Here is a 23,096-nt window from a genome sequence, read left to right as displayed (position 1 = left end):
TATGAAATGCCTGAAGCCAAAAGGAAAAAATACATAAGGCCATCTATCTGTGCTTATAAAGTTTGTGCCTGTGGTCACTTGCTCAGTCCATCTATGAAACTGATGTACTGATAAAGAAGAGTGTGTTGCAATCACACAGTTTGATACAAATGTTCATAATGGAGATGTATTTACCATAGGAAAATACAGTAAGGATTAGAAGAGCCTAATGGCAGCTCTTCTGTTTGTCAGCAGGATGCTTCTGTCTTACACTTCTCAAGTGAGCAGCCTTCTGTTGCAAAGGCCTTATATGGGGCCTGAGCAGCCTCCAGGGCAGCTCCAGGAGAGCCCTTCCAGCCTTCTGAGGAATAACAGCAAGTGGCTTTCCCAGTAGGATGTTCCCATTACAATCTGTAGCCTTTAAAGAGCTCTACAAGATACCAAGGGCTCATGTCTAAGATTTTGGTATTATATATGATACATGGTTTTATAGTTCAAAGATTTATTTTATATTTCTATAGAGATTTTTGCATTTCCCTGTATGAGTTCATGTGTATTATCCTGCAAACCATCTTACATCAGAAGCTAAGCCATCTAGGGATTTAATGCATATGATTCTTATCCAAAATACATGCAGGGGTAATATCTTGGTTTGAGACATGTGCTGTCAAAGATTAGGAAATTAATTAATCTATAAATATTACCAAGAATGTTTTAAAATAATTTTGACAGTGAAATTATTGGAATTGATTTATAGTCTCTAAAATTAGCTATAACAAAAGAGAAAATACTGAGATGGTCAAATTCCCATAAATGAATTAGAAAACCAACAGAACTGGAAGATCTTGATACTCAGGCATACTAATTTATCAGTAAAGTGAAGCTAAACTTCTACACAGTAATTTGTCTTGAGGATAACAATGAATACCTATTCTACACTGAGGAGGCATGAAGTCAGGAGAAAGCAGAAGGAGCAATTAAGATGGAGAATAAAATGAGAAAAGGAAAGAGAATGCGACTCTATAGCTTCTAGCTAGAAGGCAAGCAAATACATTTGTAAGTTGATCTCAATGGCTTCTTTTTCATTGTTTCTCCCACATTTTTTCCAATGCTTTCTGATTGACAAAGTACAAGGTGTTTCAACAATCTGTTGTATGAGACTAGTACATCAAAATACACATACTTGGCATAAGGAATTGCTGAGCTAAAAGATAATTGAGAAGAAGCAGATGTAGAAAATTTCTCTGTTCTCCCTCTTATTGTCTAGAAGCAAGACACAGATTTACAAAAGCTAAAGGTATCCAACATAACTCTTCTACCAGGGAGGATGGTATATTAACCAAGGAAGTCTACTTTAGGCTCTTAATAAGCTTAGAGATGGCACCAGACACTAATAAACTTTACTAACTAATTTTCACCATAAACTGCTGGTCCCTACAGGCTCAAGGCCCCTTTCATTTTGTCACTCTAAAAATTCACTGTTCTTTGTTGAAGATGCTATGCAAGTTGAAATTCAAAACCACTTATTTGGGAACTGCTCACTCCCTGGGTAATTCCTATGTAGATATGAAATATTCTTATGAAGCTTATTAACATGAGTAAACATGCTTTTCTCTTGTTAATTTGTCTTTTGTTACAGGGATCTGTTCCAAAGAATAACCTATGTGGGTTTGTGTGGAAAAAAATGTCCTTCACAACACAGTATACAGAGCTGTAACTGTGTTCTTTCTTAAATGAATAGCAAAGAACAGGAGGAAAAGGAAAAGCTTGAGCAGCACTATAAATTGCTGAAGTAATACTCCAGCAGCTAGTGCTACCTCCAAGCAGGCAAGACACTGTGGAGAGAGTGGGTGGAAGGTGTGCTAGCAGCTCTGCAGTGGCAGTGGGTCTTGCCTTGTTGCTCATTATGGATGAAAAAAGATGAAAGGATGCTATCCCAATCATATTCAAAGAGAACGAACAATCAGTGGTAAATAAAAGAGACCAGGGGCGCTTAACTGGCAAACACACAACATTCTCATGAGTGTAGTAAGCTCAAGTCCTACCAGGAGATCATGAATTACTAGAGCAGGATAGAATGGAATTTTTTTTTTTTTTTTTTTTTTTTTTGCCAGTCCTGGAGCTTGGACTCAGGGCCTGAGCACTGTCTCTGGCTTATGAAAAGAATTCTTTACAGCCCATATATTTTCAATTTTGGGTATCAAAGTGATTATTACTATTCAGAATAATCCAGAATTACTTCATATTATTTTTCTCTGCAATAAAGGTATCCAAAACATTTTAGGAAGATAAAATTCAATGAAAAAAAGGAACATAACTGTCTTTAAAATAATAAATAAATAATGTTCACATAATCTACTATTTTATGTTGCTAGCAATATTAATGGAGTAAATTGACTAGTGAATTAAATAAAGGATTATGAATGGTTATTGAGTTAAAAAAATAGAAATGACTCTTAAGTTCACATGACTTGGGACCCTAAAAAACTCCCAAATTTCACTTCAAGTAAAATCTTTAGAAGAGGAATATTGTAGAACAAAAAATGACTTGGAAAAATATTTGCTTCTATCTATCTCTAGGGAACTCATTAGGATTTAATTGGAAAATGCCTGTGTCAGAGAAAGACCCAGAAGGCATTGTTAGGATCCAGGTCAACAGAAGCAGGACCATGAAACAAGAAAGGTGCTATGTAGGCAGTGACTTATGTTTACTATTCTGGGGTTCCTCAGGAGTTAAACATGGTAAAACCACGTCTTTCACATTTCATGAGGGAGGAATCACTCTGATCCACATAGGGTAATTATTTCTACTTCTCCAATGATGCTTCTTTGTTAGGAGAGCATTTAACAAGAAATGTTAACCAAAGCTCAGTGCTGAAGTATTCAATTTTTAAAAGAGGCTAAAAAAGCCTTAAAAAAAAAAAAGTAAGTAATAAGAACCCATGTAATTCAAGCCTTGAAAATATAATAAATCTTTCATTCATTTATGATCCTAAAAGTATATTCTTTTTAAGGAAACTAAAATCAAGTTTCCCTTTCAACAGCTTATTGAGACACAACAGCTTACTGACAGGTATGTTATTCATTATAGCTTTAAAAATTATCTTAAGTGATGCATGTCAGTCCCAGAGAGACAAAGAATGCATGTCTTTTTCTTATATGAGAAAGCTATATTTAGCTTGTAAACTTACAAGTACATACATTGGGTGGTAGGCAGGTATATACAAATGTATTAACTGAAATACAGTAAATTCAAGGGAGAATTAAAGTAGTATAATTCTTCAAAAAGGCAAAATCAAAGTTCAACACAATAAAATTCTAAAGGGATTGGGAGGGGTAAAAGGGAATGGAATAGGTAAATGAAGAAAAGAGAGATAGAAGACAGTCAAGAATCTAGTGTATATCCTACAAATTAAGAACAGTAAGAAGGGGGGCTGGGGATATAGCCTAGTGGCAAGAGTGCCTGCCTCGGATACACGAGGCCCTAGGTTCGATTCCCCAGCACCACATATACAGAAAACGGCCAGAAGCGGCGCTATGGCTCAAGTGGCAGAGTGCTAGCCTTGAGCGGGAAGAAGCCAGGGACAGTGCTCAGGCCCTGAGTCCAAGGCCCAGGACTGGCCAAAAAAAAAAAAAAAAAAAAAAAAGAACAGTAAGAAGGGAAGAGGTGGGTAAGGGAAAGATGTGTAAGAAAGTTGAAAAGGATGACATGGATAAACATACAAACAGTATATCATATTTATAAGCTGACTTATTAAAAGGCAACTCCTTTGTACAACTACTTAAAGATGCAAATATCGATACTTTTTAAAAGTAATGTGCTTTTAAAAAGAGGAGGTGCATAGCCTTTGTACTAATGCATATATGCTAATGTCTTTATACTAATGTATAAGAGAAGAGACAAAGGATTTTGGTTGAGACCTGCTGTTCAGTTAAGTTTAAAAAGGAAAGTGACAATGAATCTTAATCTAACCAATTAAAATTCTAGGAATCACTGTTTTAGATAAGAGAAATACAATGGTAAAATAGATATTGCATATTGGATAATATAAAAGAATGGTACAGAAACGCTGCCTTAGATTTTTTTTTTTTAACATTATGACTATATGTAGAATGGTAGATCTGTGAGGGCAGGAAGTTTATCCCTTTGTTTTCTTCAATTACGTTTCTCCCAGATGAGTTTCTGGCCCCAGGAAGGGAACAACTGCTTGCTTGCTTGCTTGTAGTAAATGAGCTTCTTGAATACCTTCTAAAATAGTTTATTAAGTACAAGAGACAAATTGCTGTGGAAGGAAGGGAAGGAGGAAGGGAGGAAAGGAGGGAGGGAGGAATTTTACTGAGGAATGTTATGAAATTTGTAATGATTAATTGGAATACAAAGAAAATGCTTTAACTTTTAGGCTGAAATTGCTAGATGGCAATACTTCAGGGACATGACAGGTATTTATCTGACATTTTTAGTGTACTTTTTAGCATGACAGTGTTTGCAAATGATAGCTCCCTAGAGATTTCTCTGAGAGCAGAGCTCTGATTAACACAGTATTCCAAGAAACAACTCTTACACCTTTCTGAAGCACTCAACACCCTGAACTCTGTCTTATTAAGAAGCACTTCTCCCCTGGTGTGGAAGGATGATGGCAATGATTAAGATACTAATGGCTTGATCTCTTAAGGATTCTCTTCAACTGCAAGGCAGGACTTAACAACTTCCTTTAACTCTATCAACCCCATCCCATACTATAAATACCATCTAGTGCTCGGAACATAAAAATTTTTGAGAGAATATAATCACATCATTAATAATTCCTTTGTCAATGTAGAATTGCCCTACAATATAAATGCCACTGAATACCAAAGTCCTTGTGAAATAATTGTTATGTGTGATGATAGCTTATCTTGGAAAATGTATTCTGAATTCCCTAGAGGTAACAACCATGGGAGAGATGTGAAGAAGGGCAGAGATGTCTAGAATCCTAACAAGAACACTAATCTGGTCATCTTTTAAAACACAAGAATGGAGTAAATGATTTTTCTAGAAACCTTATAAAACCTTCCATTAAATACACAGTGACAAGTTGCCTGAATAAGTGCTTAGAGATAAAGAGGAAAAAAGTCAGTTCTGAAACCATTCACCTACTGAATGATCTACACTTTAATTATAATCACTTAGTATTACAATTATATAATCCACAATTTAAAAAATACTGATTAGCTTTGTATAGTTCCTGGGGGGTGGGGCATGGGTGGATAGGTGTGTGTGTGTTGTGCATGTGTGCATGTATGCTAGTACTGGGGTTTGAACCCGGGGCCTCACATACTCCTTTGGCTTTTTTTTGCCTAAGGCTGGTACTCTACCACTTGAGCCACACTTCTTTTGGGTTGTTAATTGGCAATGAGCATCCAAGGACTCTTAAGGACTTTCCTGCCCAGGCTGACTTGGAACTACCCTCCTCAGCTCTCAGCCTCCTGAGTAGGTAGGATTACAGGCCTGAGCAACTTATAGTCAGCAAGCCTTGTAGTTTTTAAATGCTACAGAGCAACACCCTGGATATTCTAGGCACAAAAAAACATTCCTTTGCTAGGTTTGTAATCATTTACATCCTGTTTCCAGACTGATGTCTTTAAAATCTCTCCCATTTAGGAAATCCCAATACCATCAAAGAAATATTTTAAAAATGACAAACAAGTGTGACCAAAAAGGGAGTATACACCAGAAATCTAACTATGAAGTGACCACATACCCAGTTCTCATGCACCTGCCTGAACAATCAAGGGACAGAGAAGAGGGAGGGTGGAAAGCAGGGGTGCCTTTCAACAGAAAGCCCCAGGGAAGGTCTCTGCAAGGCACAGATGGGCAGACACCACAGTGAGGTCTCTGCCAACTCGTCTAGACGCAGCAGGAAATGCTCTGGGCCCTATGTGATGGCTGATATTGACACAATTCAAGGGAGGGGGGAGGTCTCTGAATGCCTCCTTCATCTATTTTTGCTTTCAGGGCTGTATTTCTTGTGTCTCTGGCCAGATCAACTTTTCCCTGACGTTGTTGCTTTGCTTTGGAGAGCTTACACTTTTCAGTTAGCTGTAACATATAAAACTAGAAAAAGAGATCTATGCCCATAATCTCTCAACATTCAAAACAATACATGCCCCCAATTTATGTCAAAATATAGGTGCTGAACATGTGCGATAAAAAGCCCCACAAGTTAGAAATGATGTATGAAATAAGAAATGCAAGCACAGTGTACAGAAAAAAAATTATTTGCTCTCTTTAATGTGGAATATGCATTAATGATATTAGCAATACAGTCATAAAAATGTGAGAATTTTTTTCCTAGTCTGGGTGAAATATTCTCTCGGACAGGTCTTTTTCAAAAACTCTTAAAAAATTTTACCCAGTAACTGAGTCTTCTCAAAAAGAGCATAAATTCCTCAATTTTCTTTAAAAGATAAAAAGATTCTCAGATCATGTCAGCCTCTGAAGAGAACCATTGCATCTATGACTTCTTAGATTTTCCTCACATCATACTGCAGGGTTTCCAATCCTGTCATCCTTTTGCACCTTGGTGTGTCAGGCTCCAGCTCTATGTCCTGCTTCCGACTTGTTTAGAAAGTGCCTTACCACTTAAGCAATTCCTCTGCAACTTTATTCACTAGTTTCTGACAGAGTCTGGAACTTTTTGCCTGGCCTGGCCTTGAAACATTCCACGAGGCCCAGGACTGTAGGAAGTACACTACCATACAAAGTCAAACCCTCTTGGCAGAAAAAGGGATCTGATCTTGCAAAAGGCAGCTGATTTTGGCACTCTGGATATTGTATATATGTGTATTGGAACTAGGGAAGGGAAGGGGAATATCAAAATGGAGAAATAACAGACAAAAGACAAACCAAAGCAACAGCAATACTTACAAAACTATATGGTGAAAACTAACTGGGGAAAGGGATATGGGGAGGAGGGAAGATAAGGGGAAAAATGAGGAAGGAGGTAAGCAGTTGGATAAGAAATGTACATACTGCCTTACGTATGAAACTATAACTCCTCTGTACATCACTTTGACAATAAAGAAATAAATTTTTTAAAAACAGTACAAGAAATGTATCCAATGCTTAATGTATGAAACTGTAACCTCTCTGTAATTCAGTTTGATAATAAAAAATATATAAAAAATATAAAAATTAAAAAAAAAGAATTTTTTTTTCAAAAGGCAGCTGATCTTATTTCTCATTTTTGCTTACAAAAAAGCAAGGTCACAAATCCAATGTGACTCTACTGCATTAAAATGTTTTATACCCCTCTCAGTGCTCCCATTTCTCATATTCAAAAAAGAAAAGTCCTTCTTCACTTGGGTCCTGGGTCCTTCTGCCATTTATTCCTTTAGGGCCTGATGGTATATATTCCATTCATTCCTGTGCACTGTAATGCATGAACAGAGGGTAGCTAGAGACAATACTACACTAAAGTTGGAACTGAGGGCTTCCGTTTGCTGGGCAGGTAGTCTACCCCTTGCATTAGTTTGCTTTCCAGATAGTGTCTTGTAGTAACTTTGTCTGTGGTAGCCTTGAATCTTGATTCACTTCCAATACCTCTCAAGTACCTGAGACCACTGTGCCCAGCTCCAATAATACTTATAAATGGAATCTCCTCACCTTTGGGAAGATGAGCCTTAAGAATTTCTAAGAGTTTTTTTTGGGGGGAGGATGCATAATCATAGGATTTTGTTTAACATATTTTCTCTGATGAAATATTCATTAATCTTCTAACACCTACTTATCTTGTTTTATATATGAGTAAAAGGTTAGATTTTAAAGACACTTTTACTATACAATATGTGATTTATAATGAAATACCAAATGTCTTCTACTATTTTAAACATTGTCAAAGATATTATCAAAGCACAATAACTTAGGCAAATTGTTGCTTATGCAGATAGATTTGGGATGTTCAATGAGAGCAGAGATTCTACAAAACTAATAAACTTGTCTCCCTACTTTTTTTTTCTTTTTTTTAAATTTTTTATTATAAAATTGATGTACAGAGAAGTTACAGTTTCATACGTTAGGCATTGGATACATTTCTCGTACTGTTTGTTACCTTGTCCCCCATATCCCCCTCCCCCCTCCCCCTTTCCCCCCCTGAGGTGTTCAGTTCGCTTACACCATGCAGTTTTGCAAGTATTGCTTTTGTTGTTGTTTCTCTTAATTTACCCTTTGTCTCTCAATTTTGGTATTCCCTCTCAATTTCCTAATTCTAATACCAGTATACACGGTTTCAATATAGTCAGATAAGATTACAGAGATAGTGTAGGTACAATCCAAGAAGGTGATACAAGAACATCATCAACAGTATAAACTACAGATACACATGGGATGTTGAAAGTAGTTACAACTGTGATATAACAATCATTTCCATAAAATGGAGTTCATTTCACTTAGCATCATCTTATGTGATCATAAGGGTATAGCTATTGGGCTCTTGTGATCCTCTGCTGTGGCTTGCCTCCCTACTTTTTGTCCTTCCAATTTTCTGGTCCTGGGGCTTGAACTCAGGGCCTATGTTCTGTCCTTGAGCTTCTCTAACACTTGATCCACAGCACCACTTCAGGCTTTTTCTGGGTAATCAAGTGGAGAGAAGAGTCTCACAGAAATTCCTGCCTGGACTGGCTTCGGGCCACAATTCTCAGATCTCACCCTCCTAAATAGGTTGGATTGTAGGCTTGAGCCACCAGCACACCACTTAGCTAGGTTTACTGAAAAAATAATATATATATATATGTATATATATATACATATATATACACACATATATATATATTATACCATTATTTTCCTATGTATGTATCCTCCTATTTATGCTTTCTGTGTAGTTGGGGTGGCAGGCATGAATGACTACCCAAGTTTTACTGGTTGAGATGATGGTCTTGTGACTTTTGCTTGAATTGGCTACAACTGCAATTCTCTTGCCCTTAAGACTCATGGGTAGCTATGATTACAAGTATGAACTAGTGTGCTCAGTCTCCTTCATCATTTGACATGTAGAAAACAATAGTAAGGATTAAACAGTTAATATACTGACTAAAACACACTGTATACTATAACCAAGAACCAATATACCAATCTCAAGGGACCCATAATAATTACCTTCTATTATAAATTGTCCTATCATAATTTCTGTCTTTTTCTTTCTGCTACTGAAGTAATATAAAGCAAGTAAAATCACTGATTCCATCTGATCTGTTTACTAGAAGGTCTAGATTTTCGATGACTATAACACTACACACACATACACAAACACACACACAAATCAATGGTTCAGTGGAATATAGGATTTCAGTAAGAAGTTGAGAGCAGCCACCACATATTTCTATTTATATAAGTAGACTCCTTATTTTGGTTTTGAAGCAATCCCCATCATTACAGCTAAGAGTCACTGACCAATTACTAGGTGACAAGCCTCCTACTAAGAACTTGGCACCACACGAAACCTATGGGAAAGCACTATAATTACCCTCACTTAGCCGCAAGTTAGCAGTCATCAGAGAGGTGAATTAACTTGCCCAGGCCAGGGTTTCAACCCAGGCCACCTAACTTCACAGCCTGATGATTAAGATGCTATCAAGTGGTATGCAAGACATGGGAAGATATGTCTGTTTCAGATGAAGAGAAAGCCATATATACTAAGATATACTAAGTATACTCAGATACTCAGTATCTTAGTATAAATTGATATATAGAAATCTATGCCTTGCCAATTACAGTCACCATTTACCACTGCCTTAAGTGACAGAATTGGAAGGGGATCCTAAATTAAAGTTAATTGTAGCCAATATAAAGCTCATATGGAAATGAAGCATTTTAAGGAAAATGAATTTAACTGCATAAAAATATCTAAGTACTGAAACAGTGTGAATAAGATGGCAGCACGAAAGTAAACTTGGCCTGCATATGACAGCTACAATGAGACTTTTTCAGAAGCAATGCCTTGTACTCATTGGCCAGGCAGAAGTTCAGACCAGCAGCTTGCAAGCAAGAGCAGCCCTGTGGTAAACTGAGTACTGGCTACAGAACTCAGGTCTTGTTAAATAAAATGTTCAATGAGAATGAAATCAAGTAATAAATTTGTCCCAAGATAAATTTACAACTTTAAGTAATGAAGCTTTAGAATACATCAATAAGCAATGTGATAAAAGTTGTAAGGGAGGTAGTCAGTCACTGGACTTTGCCATTTTCACTGGTCCATATAACTTACTCTTCTAGGTGAAGATTAAGTGACATACACCAATGAAAGATAAACATTAGCACACTTCCACAGCTGCTGAGCCTGTGCAAAATACAAAGTATGACTATTTCTATTCCAAGAAGGGTAACAGCCAATTGTAAATGCATGCTGAAGGAGAGGCTATGGCATGTAATGGTAATTTTTTTTCTCTACATTAAAAAAACTATTCCCAGTACTAGAGTTCAGATAGTGCACTTTCAAACTCTTCCCTCTCTTATTTTTCTGATCCATGGCTAATGGACTACCTGTAAACAGTCTGTTTCTTGATGACCCTCTTCTACGGGACCTTCATACACTGATGGTTCCCTCTCTCCTTGAGTGTGAGCTCTTTCTCATGACCAGATTATTTCCTGTCAATTCTTAAAAGAAATCTAGTTTCTCCCCCCATTATTTCTTAAAATAACAATCCTTTTCCATCTACAGTCCCTTGGTGAATGAAAATTGATCAAAAGCATAGTATATTTGTAACTATTATTGATAACGAGAGTGAGTGGTTGGAGATTTTTTTTTGGCCAGTCCTGGGACTTGAACTAAGGGCCTGAGCACTGTCCCTGGCTTCTTTTTGCTCAAGGCTAGCACTCTACCACTTGAGCCACAGCAACACCTCTGGCCTTTTCTATATATGTGGTGCTGAGGAATTGAACCCAGAGCTTAATGTATGTGAGGCAAGCACTCTACCACTAGGCCATATTCCCAGGCCTGGTTGGTGATTTTTTAATGATTAAAAATACTAATTTCTGCATGGACTGTCCTATTAAAATAGCAACTCCAGATTGGGTGTAGCAGTTTGGGCCTGCAATTCTATTTACTTAGGATGCAGAATTTGGAAGAATTGCAGCTCAAGGCCAGCCAGGGCAAATTAATGAGGTTCTATTTCAATCAACAAGATGTACATGGTTGCATGCTCATGTATTTACAAGCATAAGTAAATGTGTCATAAACAAAGGCCTTCCCTGGGCAGAAACAAAAAAAAAACAAAAATGGTTAAAGCAACAAAGGCCTGAGTACAGGAGCAGCCTACCAAGTATAAGGCTCTGAGTTCAAACATTTCCAGTACTTCAAAAACAAAACAACAAAACCAAAAAACCCAGTCCTATTAATATAGCAGCTAAATGATTTGGATAAGGTATTAATCCTGGTGCCTCAGTTTGCTCACATAAAAATGACAATATCCCCATAGTTAGTTACAAAAACTAAATAACTTAATATTGTTAAAAGACCTTAGAACAATGCATGGTACATGACAGCATTATGTTTGTGCTTTTTTTGTGTGCTGTTTCTTTGTGACAGGGTCTTGCTATATATCCCAGACCAGTGTGAACTCAATCCTCCTGTCTCAGCCTCCTGAATAAGGGATATATGCACCGTCCCACACACATACCTGACAAGTATTTGCTAAGTGAATCTAAAAAATAAAATTACAGATGACATGAAGAATTGATTTCTTGCCTCTCCAAGTTCTAATTGATCCTTGCAGACTAGGGATATAAAATTTTCAATCAGGTAAATATTGAAATATTTTACTCGTGTGAAACTAAATATAACCAATACCTTTCACATACACTCATTTTTCTAGAAATAAACTGAGTCAAGAAGGTGCAAGTCACAAATTAATAAAATGTGCTTTTTTTTGATGATTTTATGTCCAGTATAACTGTACCTTTGGGGCCCTCTGGGCTGGGTGGGTACATACAGATAGGGAAAGTAAAGTGGAAATTTAGGGGTGGGGTAGGGGTATGTCAGCAGGATGCTGTCAGAACATACCCAAGTCCACACTGCCACTTACTACTACAAGAGGTGCCCAGTACATTCATCAGAAGCCTAACACTTCTGCCACTTTCAGGCAGATGTGGTAACTTCTGAGATAAAACTAATGGGCTAGTTTGAATGCCCAAGCTTGTAGGATCTTCAAGAACAAATATCCTTTAGGCTCCTACCTGGAGAAGATACAATGGCACTTCACAATTATACTGAGTGACTTGGATACCTGCAAAGATTGAATCTGAGATTTGTATCACTGGCACATATTAAGAGCTAATATTCCAAGAGCAACTCAATTTCAAAAACCAGTTTCTATAGAATAGAGTATTTCTAAAGTCTTATATAATTTCAGTATTACCACTATAATAATTTATGGTAATTTCTTACTAAGACTACTAGTCTTTAAAATTCCAATTCTGCCCAAATAAGACAAGTAGTAAAGCTTTTAGGAGTAATTCTGATGAAGGATTTGGGGCCTGAAGCATTAGAGGGTGGTAAGGGAGGAGGGGGGTTGTCATGCCATTTTTATAAGATTAGGCCCTTTAGCATCTATGTGCCTTGGCTTCGTCATCTATAAAACTGGTGAGAAGACATGAAGCTTCTATAACCCTAGTTATTCAGGAGGCTGACAGCTAAGGTTCACCATTTGAGCCAGCCCCAGGAGTAAAGCCTGTGAAATTCCTATCTCCAAATAACTACAAAAAAGCCAGAAGTAGGGCTGGGGATATAGCCTAGTGGCAAGAGTGCCTGCCTCGGATACATGAGGCCCTAGGTTCGATTCCCCAGCACCACATATACAAAAAACAGCCTGAAGCGGTGCTGTGGCTCAAGTGGCAGAGTGCTAGCCTTGAGCGGGAAGAAGCCAGGGACAGTGCTCAGGCCCTGAGTCCAAGGCCCAGGACTGGCCAAAAGAAAAAAAAAAAAAGCCAGAAGTAGACCCCAAAGCAGTAGAGCATTAGTTTTGAGCACAATGTTCAGAGACTATGCCCAGGCCCCGAGTTCAAGCCCCAGGACTGCCACAAAAAAACTAAAACAAAACAAAAATACTAGTGTTAATAATAATGTTTAATTTTTTATAGTAGCTTGGAATAAAGTTGGGCAGATGTCTAGTGCTCCATAAAAACTTATTGTTTGCTTATTAAAGAAAGGATGTTAAAAAAAGAGTCCTACTTTTCTGCGAAATGTGATAACAATAAACAACCTATTTTCCTACTCTTCCACTTGTCTACAGGCATGTTTTTGTGTTTTATTTTGTTTTGTTTTGTGCTCATACTAACACAAGAGCTTGAACGTAGGCCCCCACCCTCTCAGCTTCTTCATTTAAGGCTGGCTCTATCACTTAAGCCATATTTCCAGTCAGCATTGTTTGTTCTTTTTTAAAATGATTTTATTGTTATAATTAAGGTGTTGTATACAGGGATTGGTATTTTGCAATTCAGGTGATGTGTACATATCTGTTTCGGTCAATGTCACTGTTTCCTTCCCTTTGCCCTAATTTTCCCCTTCCACACCTGCCCACAAGATGAACATTTCATTTTCCACATAGTCTATATTGAATAGCATGCCAAGTCAACATTTTTGCAGATTAATTGGAGGGAGAATCTCCTGGAATTCTCTGCCTAGGCTGTCTTTGAATGATAATCCTCAGATCTTACAGTTTCTAGAGTAGCTAGGATTACAGATGTGAGTTACTTGTGCCTGGCTTGTCCACTGATTTTAAATATTTTGATCCCTCCACATGTATTTGGACAAGGTAACTTACTGTGATTAATAGTCAAGACAATGCTATTAAACTTAGACTTAGATATGACTTGAGTTTTGCAAATTATACTACCCATAATTCTATTTAAGATTAGAAGCAACAGGTGCTGGTGGCTCATGCCCTGTAATCCTAGTTACTCAGTAGGCTGAGATCTCAGGATTAAAGTTCAAAGCCAGTCCAGGGCAGGAAAGTACCTGAGACTCTTACCTCCATTTAACCACCAGAAAACTGGAAGTGGAACTGTAGCTCAAGTGGTAGAGTGCTAGCTGTGAGCAAAAGAAACTCAGCGATAGCACCCAAGCTCCAAGTACAGGTCTTATAACCAACAGGAAAAAAACTGCAAGCATTCATTTAACAGTATCTTCTTCTACGCACTGACTTTCATTGTTTAGACTTTGAACGTTCAAAAATGAAATAAATAAAATTACTACCCTCCATTTTTGTGCAAATAAAATACAAGGAATTCAAGACAAAGATGGAAAAGGAAACTACAGGGGAAATATGACTTAACAAGATCTGAACAATTTGTAGAGTCAACAGTCTGATTGTTGACAGGAACTGGATATTTGATAATGTCAAACGAACATTAACTTCTCAGGTAACTTCTTTCATAATTCCCTTCCTTAGACATACAACCTGAAATATTTTTAAAGGACATGAGGTCAGGGATTTGTCTCAAAATACTCTGGGCACAGTTTAGAAATATGTGATTAAGAAAAGACTCCAAGATGGTAATTGTTGAAGCTGGTGGTCAGTACATGAGTATGTTTAAACTAGTGTGTGTGTGTGTGTGTGTGTGTGTGTGTGTGTGTGTGTGTGTGTGTGTGTGTGTGTGTGTGTGTTGATGGCAATGACCAAGTCTTGTACATGCTCAGCAAACACTCTTTCACTGACTTATATCCTCAGCCCATTATTGTACTTTCATGATATCCAGAATTAAATAGAAGTCAAAAAAGAAATATATAATGATTTAAAATATCACAAGCAGAAATGTAACAATATCCTAAAACCTTATTTCACATTAATAATATTTTATATTCATTAGTCCTGCTAGGTAGAATAAAGGAAGCAAGAGGTGTCACCAGTTTCAAGATGAAGGAAAAGGCAGAGGTACATGATGAAGTCACAAACTCTAGAGGCAAGAATCTCACTTCATCTTAAGACTGTGACATCCTTTGTCTTCTTCACAAGGGGACATGACCCATGTTAATGGTAGTTTAAACGAAACCTACTCTTAACAAGGGTTTGAACACTTCCTAATAGAAAACAATTACTGTGCTTCTAGAAGTATTGGAAATGTCACCAAATAAATATGAGATTCTGTCAACTACCCCAGAAGCATATATTATGATTCTTATTGATTCATTTGTCAAACAACTTCATAGAACTTGTGAGAAGTGAGCAACACAGATGACCAACACAGTGAGCTATAGCAGAGCAGAAGTATTCATTAGAGGCCAACTGGAGTGTTAGAGGCAAGGAGTCTGGAGAGGTGAGAGGCAGACAAGTATTGTAGCTCAACCACATTATAGAAAGAAGGCTTGTCTCCTAGATGAACTTGGTAACACGACAGTATTTTGAGGACTGTATACCTAGGTACTTTCCTATTTTCATCAAATAAATCAGAATAAAACAAGGGGTAATACTTAAACAGAACATCTTAGAAAATCTGAAAATGTTCCTTATAAGACAAAACACAGGGGCTGGGGATATGGCCTAGTGGCAAGAGTGCTTGCCTCGTGTACATGAGGCCCTGGGTTCAATTCCCCAGCACCACATATACAGAAAATGGCCAGAAGTGGTGCTGTGGCTCAAGTGGCAGAGTGCTAGCCTTGAGCAAAAAGAAGCCAGGGGCAGTGCTCAGGGACCCTGAGTCCAAGCCCAGGACTGGCAAAAAAAAAAAAAAAACAACACAAAAAAGACAAAACACAGAAAGTAGCTAATGTCAATCTTAATTGATACAGTCTTACAACAGTACAATTTGAACATTAGTGAAAAGGGGAACCTGTTTCTTGAAGAATGGACAAAATAATAGCTTCATTTCCCGCTTACATTCCATACAGTTTGATAATTAAAGACTATATTGATATTAAAGACTATATATAAACATATGAAACATATGTAAACATATGAAACATAGATTGATAAAAATAAACATATTAAAGTAACTACACAACAATATTGAGAAAAGCCTATTAAACTATTCAAACTAGATTCACGTCCACAGGCAGGCAAGTGCTACCTCTAAACAATCTTTCACATTAAGTCCAACGCAGGGCTGTAAGGCAGATCAGCATTTCAAGACTTCCCTTTCCCTTAATAGTGCTCATGGATGATGGGAAATTTTCTAACATACACATACATTTCCTACAACAGTATGGAAGGAGATTTTGAAATATTATCATTATGTGGAAACACATCATAAATTCTGTTCTTATTTCATAAAAACACAATCTTCTAAATTCTATGACATAAGTCCCCATTGGGAAAGAAAAGTACATGTACCAGTAGATAATGACTAACACACAGATTAATTCACCAAAGATTATATGGCTGTAAATGCATTAAAAATAAATCTCATACATATTTCCTAGAAAAAGACATTAATTTTATCAGAAAAAAGTCCCAGACTATTTTACATTTATGAAACAATATATGTGCAACAGAATTCCTTAAAAATTTGGCATTTATTCTAATAGGATTTTTTAAAGCATTGTACATTTAGGTCTTTATTCATGATTGAACTAACTGAAAGGTAATTTCCAGTTTAAAGGTAAAAAGTTTCCTTTGCAAAATGGCCATACTTTGTATTCTACATACAAAACTGAACAAATTAAAAGTCTCAATGATATTTGAGGTTTGGAGATAAGAACCAAAGACATCTGAAAAGGTAGAAGAGAGACACAGTTCAGTAGCAGAGGGTCATCTAGTACACATAAGGTCCTGGGTTTGACAGACATAGTTCAGTAGTAGAGGATCATGTAGCACACAGAAGGCCCTAGGTTTGATCACCAGCACCACCCCCCACATACACATAGTAATAAAAATAAGAGCTAACAATAGAAGAATGATAACAAAGTAAGCTTGAGAAAGAAAAGCCCAGGCATAGCAGGATGTGGCTGTGGTGCCATGGAAATGGGAGCACTGTGGTTCCAAATCAGCCTAGGGAAGAAAAAATGTTAGTGTAGCCTCAAAAAACAAGTCAGGTATCAGGCATATTGGTACACATCTGTAATCACAGCTACACAGGAGGAGTATGCAGAAAACAGAAGAGTCAAGCTAGCCCCAGACAAAAGGGAGACTACTTGAAAAATATATTAAAGCCAAGCAGTTATGCTCAATAAGTAGGATTACCGAAGGGAAAAAAAAAATAAAGCCAAGCAGCCTGGCAAATATGGCTCAAGTGGCAGGGTGCTTGCAAAACTTGAGTTCAAACCACAGTATTGGAAAGAGAAGAGCGGGAGGGAGAGGAAGAGGGAAAGGGAAAAGAAAAAGAAATTGAAAACTTTTTGAAAAACTCATTTCACAGCCCTAAAACTTTGAGAACATTTCTAAGTATTTAGTGTCTCTTGATGTAATCTGAACTAAAAGAACAATAACAGTAAAACTGTGCACTGAAAAAACAAAACATACACTGACCTTGACAAGGAAACAAACTTCAGACTATATAGAAACTACCTTTTCTTTACTAATATAAAATTATTAAAACAAGTAGCAGACCTGAAGGCAAGTCCATACTTCCAGTCAATCACTATAGCTTGATGACCCTGGTAAGTTTTTCCAAAGACATTTGCAGGGACCAGGTACTATCCAACCAACACTTTTTGCAAACACCCAGAAAGTAGGAAAGTTAGAAACTCAGAGATTCAAAGATGAGAAAATTGAGGCTGATGGGAGTTAAACTTTATGTGATTGCATAGCTTAAATATTGGCACACACAAATAGTCACCATTGTAAACATTTAAGAAATCCATGTTCTATGTCCACGTGCAGTTAGGTACCTGATTGGCCGGTTCTCTTTACTGTCATAGAGTGAAAAGATGACCTCCAGCTCCTCTCCCAGGTTGGAACACATGAGGCTCTTCATTTGGACAAAGAGGTGGTGACTGCTAGCCTGTACTGGGGCATCTTTCTTCCTATGCCGATATTCCATCTGAATGAAAAACCCCCATCCCAAAGAAAACACAATTAGCACAGTTTGAAGCAAACAATGGCACTTAAAACATGTGTTAGTGAGTGATTTGATGGTGATGTCTTGGATCTAAGGGTGAGGTGAATATGGGGACGGTCAATAAGCCAATATACATTTGCTAAATATCTACCTCATGACAAGCACTGAGGGTATAATAGTAAGCGAACGCACAAATAGTTTATGCTGTCAGGGAGACAACACCTCAAAGGAGGAAGAAACAGTAAAAATGTCACATACACACACACATATACACACACACACACAAAACTACAATTATGATGAATGTAGGGGGATGAATGTATTATAATGAAAGTCTAAAACTGGGGTTTGATCTTATTCTGGGCCAAACTTTTCCCTGGAAAAAAGACAGAGTAGCTGAGAAAGGAAGGAGCAGGAATTATACTTTGTATGCAACAGGACTCCCCAGACTGTTAAAGAAGGGCAAGGTTACTTTTCCTGATATTTAGGTATTTTCATAAAATACGTTAAAATACCCTGGCAATATCAAAATGTTCTAAAGGTTCTAATTATTTGCTCATTGATTACATACTTGTCCTAGTTTCTAATAGTCCACAATTTAGCCAAGTGGACCACGCTTTGGGTAGCAATGATAAAGGATAAGAGGACAGGGAAAGCCCCTAGGAAGGCCTGTGTATTAACAGGACAGGTGTTAAGAAAGGGGAGAATCATCACTTTCATATCACAGAGTAGTCACCTCTTCTAAATCACTTGACAATGAAAAGAAATCATTTTAATACAGGAGATTTTAAGTATGGACTTGCCTTCAGGTCTGTTACTTGTTTTAATAATTTTATATTAGTAAAGAAAAGGTAGTTTCTATATAGTCTGAAGTTTGTTTCCTTGTCAAGGTCAGTGTATGTTTTGTTTTTTCAGTGCACAGTTTTACTGTTATTGTTCTTTTAGTTCAGATTACATCAAGAGACACTAAATACTTAGAAATGTTCTCAAAATCTTGTTTCTAGGTTTGCCATCTTCTAAAAATTCTCAGTAGAGTTGGAAAATTATTACTGAATGACTAGCTACTTTTTCAAACTAAAAGACCACATTTACAATTTGCAGTTCTAAATGACACAGCATAATATCCCAAGAATTTTTTCAAACTTTTTAATTTGTCTACTTGAAAAGCAAAAGATAAAAAGAAAAAAAATAATCCATCAAGTGCCTCAGTAATTACTTTATACTAAAGTGCATATTGGCATGTCTGTAAAAGTGAAGGGTAAATACATTCTTTTGCTCAGTATTGTGGCATGAATTACTCATAGTTATTAGAAGTAGTTCATGCAAAAAACATTCTAACTGTAAAGGGGAAAAAAGCATAGTTCCACCTTGTTTTCTGTGAAGGTGGCACTATATTGTGCTTTCAAAATTCTTTTCACTAAAATAAAAGCATCACATATTCATAAAAATGTATCTTTTTATCACAGAAGGAAGTCCTTTTTTCCCTAGAACCACTAACTTACTTGCTGAGTTACATTATTCAGCTTAAAATATGTATATACAAAAGGGTCACATAATACAAGTTACTCTGAAGAAATGAATGACTGCTAAAGGACTGAGCTAGAGAAACAGATTTAAGAGACATAAGAAAAAAATGGGCTGACCTCAAGGAGGTGTCTGCTCTTGACTTCAAAGAGTGCAAAGCTTCCAGCATCAATCATGATATTACCAAGAACTGACAGAAAAAAGTAGCTCTCTTACTCATGCAAGGAATTCAATATATCTAGATCAGTGGTTCTCAACCTTGGCTGCACTTTAGCATCACCAAGAGAGCTTTTAAAAAATACGTATGCCCAGGTCCTATCCCAGAACAATTAAATGAGAATTTCTAGGGGATCAGGTCCAGAGAATGGTGGTTTTAAAAGCTCCCCAGGTGGCTCTAATGGGCACTGAGGGTTGAGAATCACTGATTGGGATCATATGCAGAGAGATGCAAATCACAGCCGACTGAAAAATGTATTGTCACATCTTTTGAATAATTAACTACTGTCTGAGAATCCTTGGTCTTTGCATGCATTCTAGTAATAAGTCTTCCAGAGTCTCCTCTTTTTACCTGTGATGTGGACCCTCATGTCTGGTATGCTCTGGCATTAAAATCTCCCCTTTCACTCCCACTACCCACCATGCTTCTAGGTTGGGAATGGATATGGATTTCATTCAGTTATGATTACTTGCTTTTATTTCTTTATTACTTTGGGGAACTGCAAAAAATATCTCTGTGAAAATAATATCCTAGGGCTGGGGATATGGCCTAGTGGCAAGAGTGCTTGCCTCATATACATGAGGCCCTGGGTTCAATTCCCCAGCACCACATATACAGAAAACGGCCAGAAGTGGTGCTGTGGCTCAAGTGGCAGAGTGCTAGCATTGAGCAAAAAGAAGCCAGGGACAGTGCTCAGGCCCTGAGTCCAAGCCCCAGGACTGGCCAAAAAAAAAAAAAAAAAAAAAAAAAAAGAAAGAAAAGAATATCCTAATAATGAAACTAAAAAGGTCTGTTAACACTCCAAGAATGAAAATTTGGTAACAACAAAAACAAAAATCCATCTTAAAATAATTTATGGCTATAAATGTACCTACTAGTGATTCTACACATGCTTACAGTTTAACTATACCTTTGATTAGGAAAACAAACAAATTCACCCCAAAGACTTCATTGACTTTAATATCTAATGCTCAAATAATACATAAACTATTACAAGAACTGACTGACTGCACCAGGATTTCTCAGTCTTTTATCCTGTTAACCATTTGCATTAAATCTTCATTCTGCGGATTGCCCTGCTCTGGAGAATGTTTAGCGACTATTTCTGGCCTTTTCCCTACATTTTCCCCCACCTTCTATTTGACAACCAAAAACTATCTTTAGACATCCTTTGTAGCCTGCAAGGCACTAGTCTTACCTATTAAGAAAGGACAGAAAAGCAAGAAGGTAACACAATCCCATAAATGCATAAAAAAATTCCTGAAAAAATATTCTTGTGCCCAAATAATAAGGGAATGTACCTAATTAGCTTCTATTTATTGAGAGAAGTTTGAGATTGGCCTTTGGCACTACACCAAACTTTTGAGGTGGACATATGTTAAACATAGTGAGGGTTAGCACTTTTACTGCTCAGACAAACGTAATTAGATAAGAAAGATCTGTTAATAGGGCTAGCAAAAACCTACAGCAAGACATTTTTTTTCTAATGATACACTATGAATCTAGTAAGACGCAAAGAATTACATTTTAAATATGACACTGACAAGAAAGAACTCAACTATGGGACATTTTAACTTCCTACCTTGGTCCTTGATCCAAAAGTGGCAAAAAAAAAAACCCACAAACAAACAAAAAAACACAAACAACAAAAACAAGGGATGGTAGTTTTTCCCAACTCCTCCTGGTGATAACAATGCAGTCAGTCACTTGCATGTTGCAAAAAAAAAAAAAAAAAAAGCCAGGAATACAAAGGGTCTGATTATTGCTGGACAGGAAACAAACAGGAACTTCAAACAGAAGCTGTCTTAAAGAAGAGAATATGTCCTTTATAAACACTGGGTGTTCCTTGGACTATTGTCTTTGCTTTGTAAACAATAAAATGCAATTGCTACTGAGGAGAAAATAAGTTTCCATGCAAAATCAGGTATTTTATTTTTCTCATGTACAAAATGAAGACTTTGGACTAGAATCAGAGCTAAAAATACTAAAATACTCCTTGTCCTTCTCACCGAGGCAGACATCACTAATCAACCAATTTACATGAGATCCTAATCTTATTACCACTTCACTCTAGGCAGCTACCACCAACAACCTAGAATATTGAAAGATGTAAAATATAGGTTAAAGGAAGAAAATAGACAAAGTCACAAATAGAGACATTTGAACTAGGGAAAGTAGGATCTATTTACTTCCTCACCAAATATTTGACATCCTCATTGGCATCCTCTGCCTATGAGATCTAAATGTGAGCATTGCAAAGAATTTCCAGGAAGGCTCATGAAAGCTCACTCAATGACAGAAAACCTTGTCCTACAACTCTTGCAGCTATGTTGTACTTGATGGTAGAGATTTTACAGTGCATATAAACACGTAAAGAGCCTGTGTCCTTTTTCCACAAACCAACTTAGAACTAACTTCCTGCTTCTATACCTAAATTAAATTTCAGTCATGTCAGCTTCTATTATTCATTTCATTTAGAACAGCCAAATCTAAACTAAAATTTAGCATATCAATTATCCTTGTCATGTTGCCTCTCTAATGCATATGAAATAAAGATGAAAAAGGAATGAAAATTAGAGTGAACATTTAAGTGTTTTGCAAATATCTGTCAAGGAAAGATACTTTATATGCGCTCTTATTTAATAAAACATGAAAAAAATTTCTCCATTTAGTAAATGAAGAAATGGAGGCTCAGGAAGTAGAAATAATAAACTCAAGATTACCAAGCTTGTCAAGAGCACAAATCCAGTTGTCTGTAGCTACAATCCATGGCCTATTCATATTACCATAAGGGCCTGGTAAACAACAACTGAGTTGCTTATTCATATAAAGCACTGGACAAGATTATTTCTGAGCACAATAGAGTGAATCTATGCAATCTGAAGATGAAAACTAAGAGATTTTGAGAAGCAGGAAAACAATGGTCTACATATATAAAGACAGGAACTAGTAGACTGACAAATGCAATACACAAAATATATCTTATACGCTCAGAGTATTGATGACCTGTAGCTTTCAATATTCTTATTTTGTTCCTTCCTTTATCCTTGTCTCCTTTCACTTACCATTGTCTCCTTAAGAGGGGCCAAACATCCTGCCCTAGCAGCACAGGTATCATTAAGGCATAGCTATGAAAAAGCATTTCTGTGGGCAGTAAAGAAATCTGCTGCAAAAGCAGAATGCATTCTACTGGACAGCACAGAGATAATCTGAAAAGATGCTTGAAAAATAAAAAATAGAAAGTAATATTAGCTGTGTCTGACATTTCAAATCAGTCACAACCCCAATGGACTTCTCCATTTTTTTCACATATAATCTTCAAGTTAAGAGTATCCTGCTATTCTCAGTAAAGTACTATAAGCTTGGAAAGCTACCCTAAAAGAAGTAAGATTTTTGAAAAATACTCTT

General features: G+C 36.9%; 1 protein-coding gene across 6 annotated transcripts in view; it reads right to left on the bottom strand.

The window, feature by feature from the left end:
- The window catches only part of Dock4 (dedicator of cytokinesis 4), a 417,461-nt gene that overhangs the window by 190,414 nt on the left and 203,951 nt on the right, over positions 1-23,096 (bottom strand). For all 6 annotated transcript variants that reach the window (XM_048339770.1, XM_048339775.1, XM_048339771.1 and 3 more), the window contains exon 8: positions 17,778-17,929. In XM_048339770.1, the coding sequence (XP_048195727.1) occupies positions 17,778-17,929 (152 nt within the window). The remainder of the gene's footprint in view (positions 1-17,777; positions 17,930-23,096) is intronic.

The sequence above is a fragment of the Perognathus longimembris genome, chromosome 2 (assembly GCF_023159225.1).
Source record: "Perognathus longimembris pacificus isolate PPM17 chromosome 2, ASM2315922v1, whole genome shotgun sequence".
NCBI lineage: Eukaryota > Metazoa > Chordata > Mammalia > Rodentia > Heteromyidae > Perognathus > Perognathus longimembris.
The sequence above is the reverse complement of the archived record's forward strand: the minus strand, read 5'-3'. Positions and strand labels throughout refer to the sequence as shown.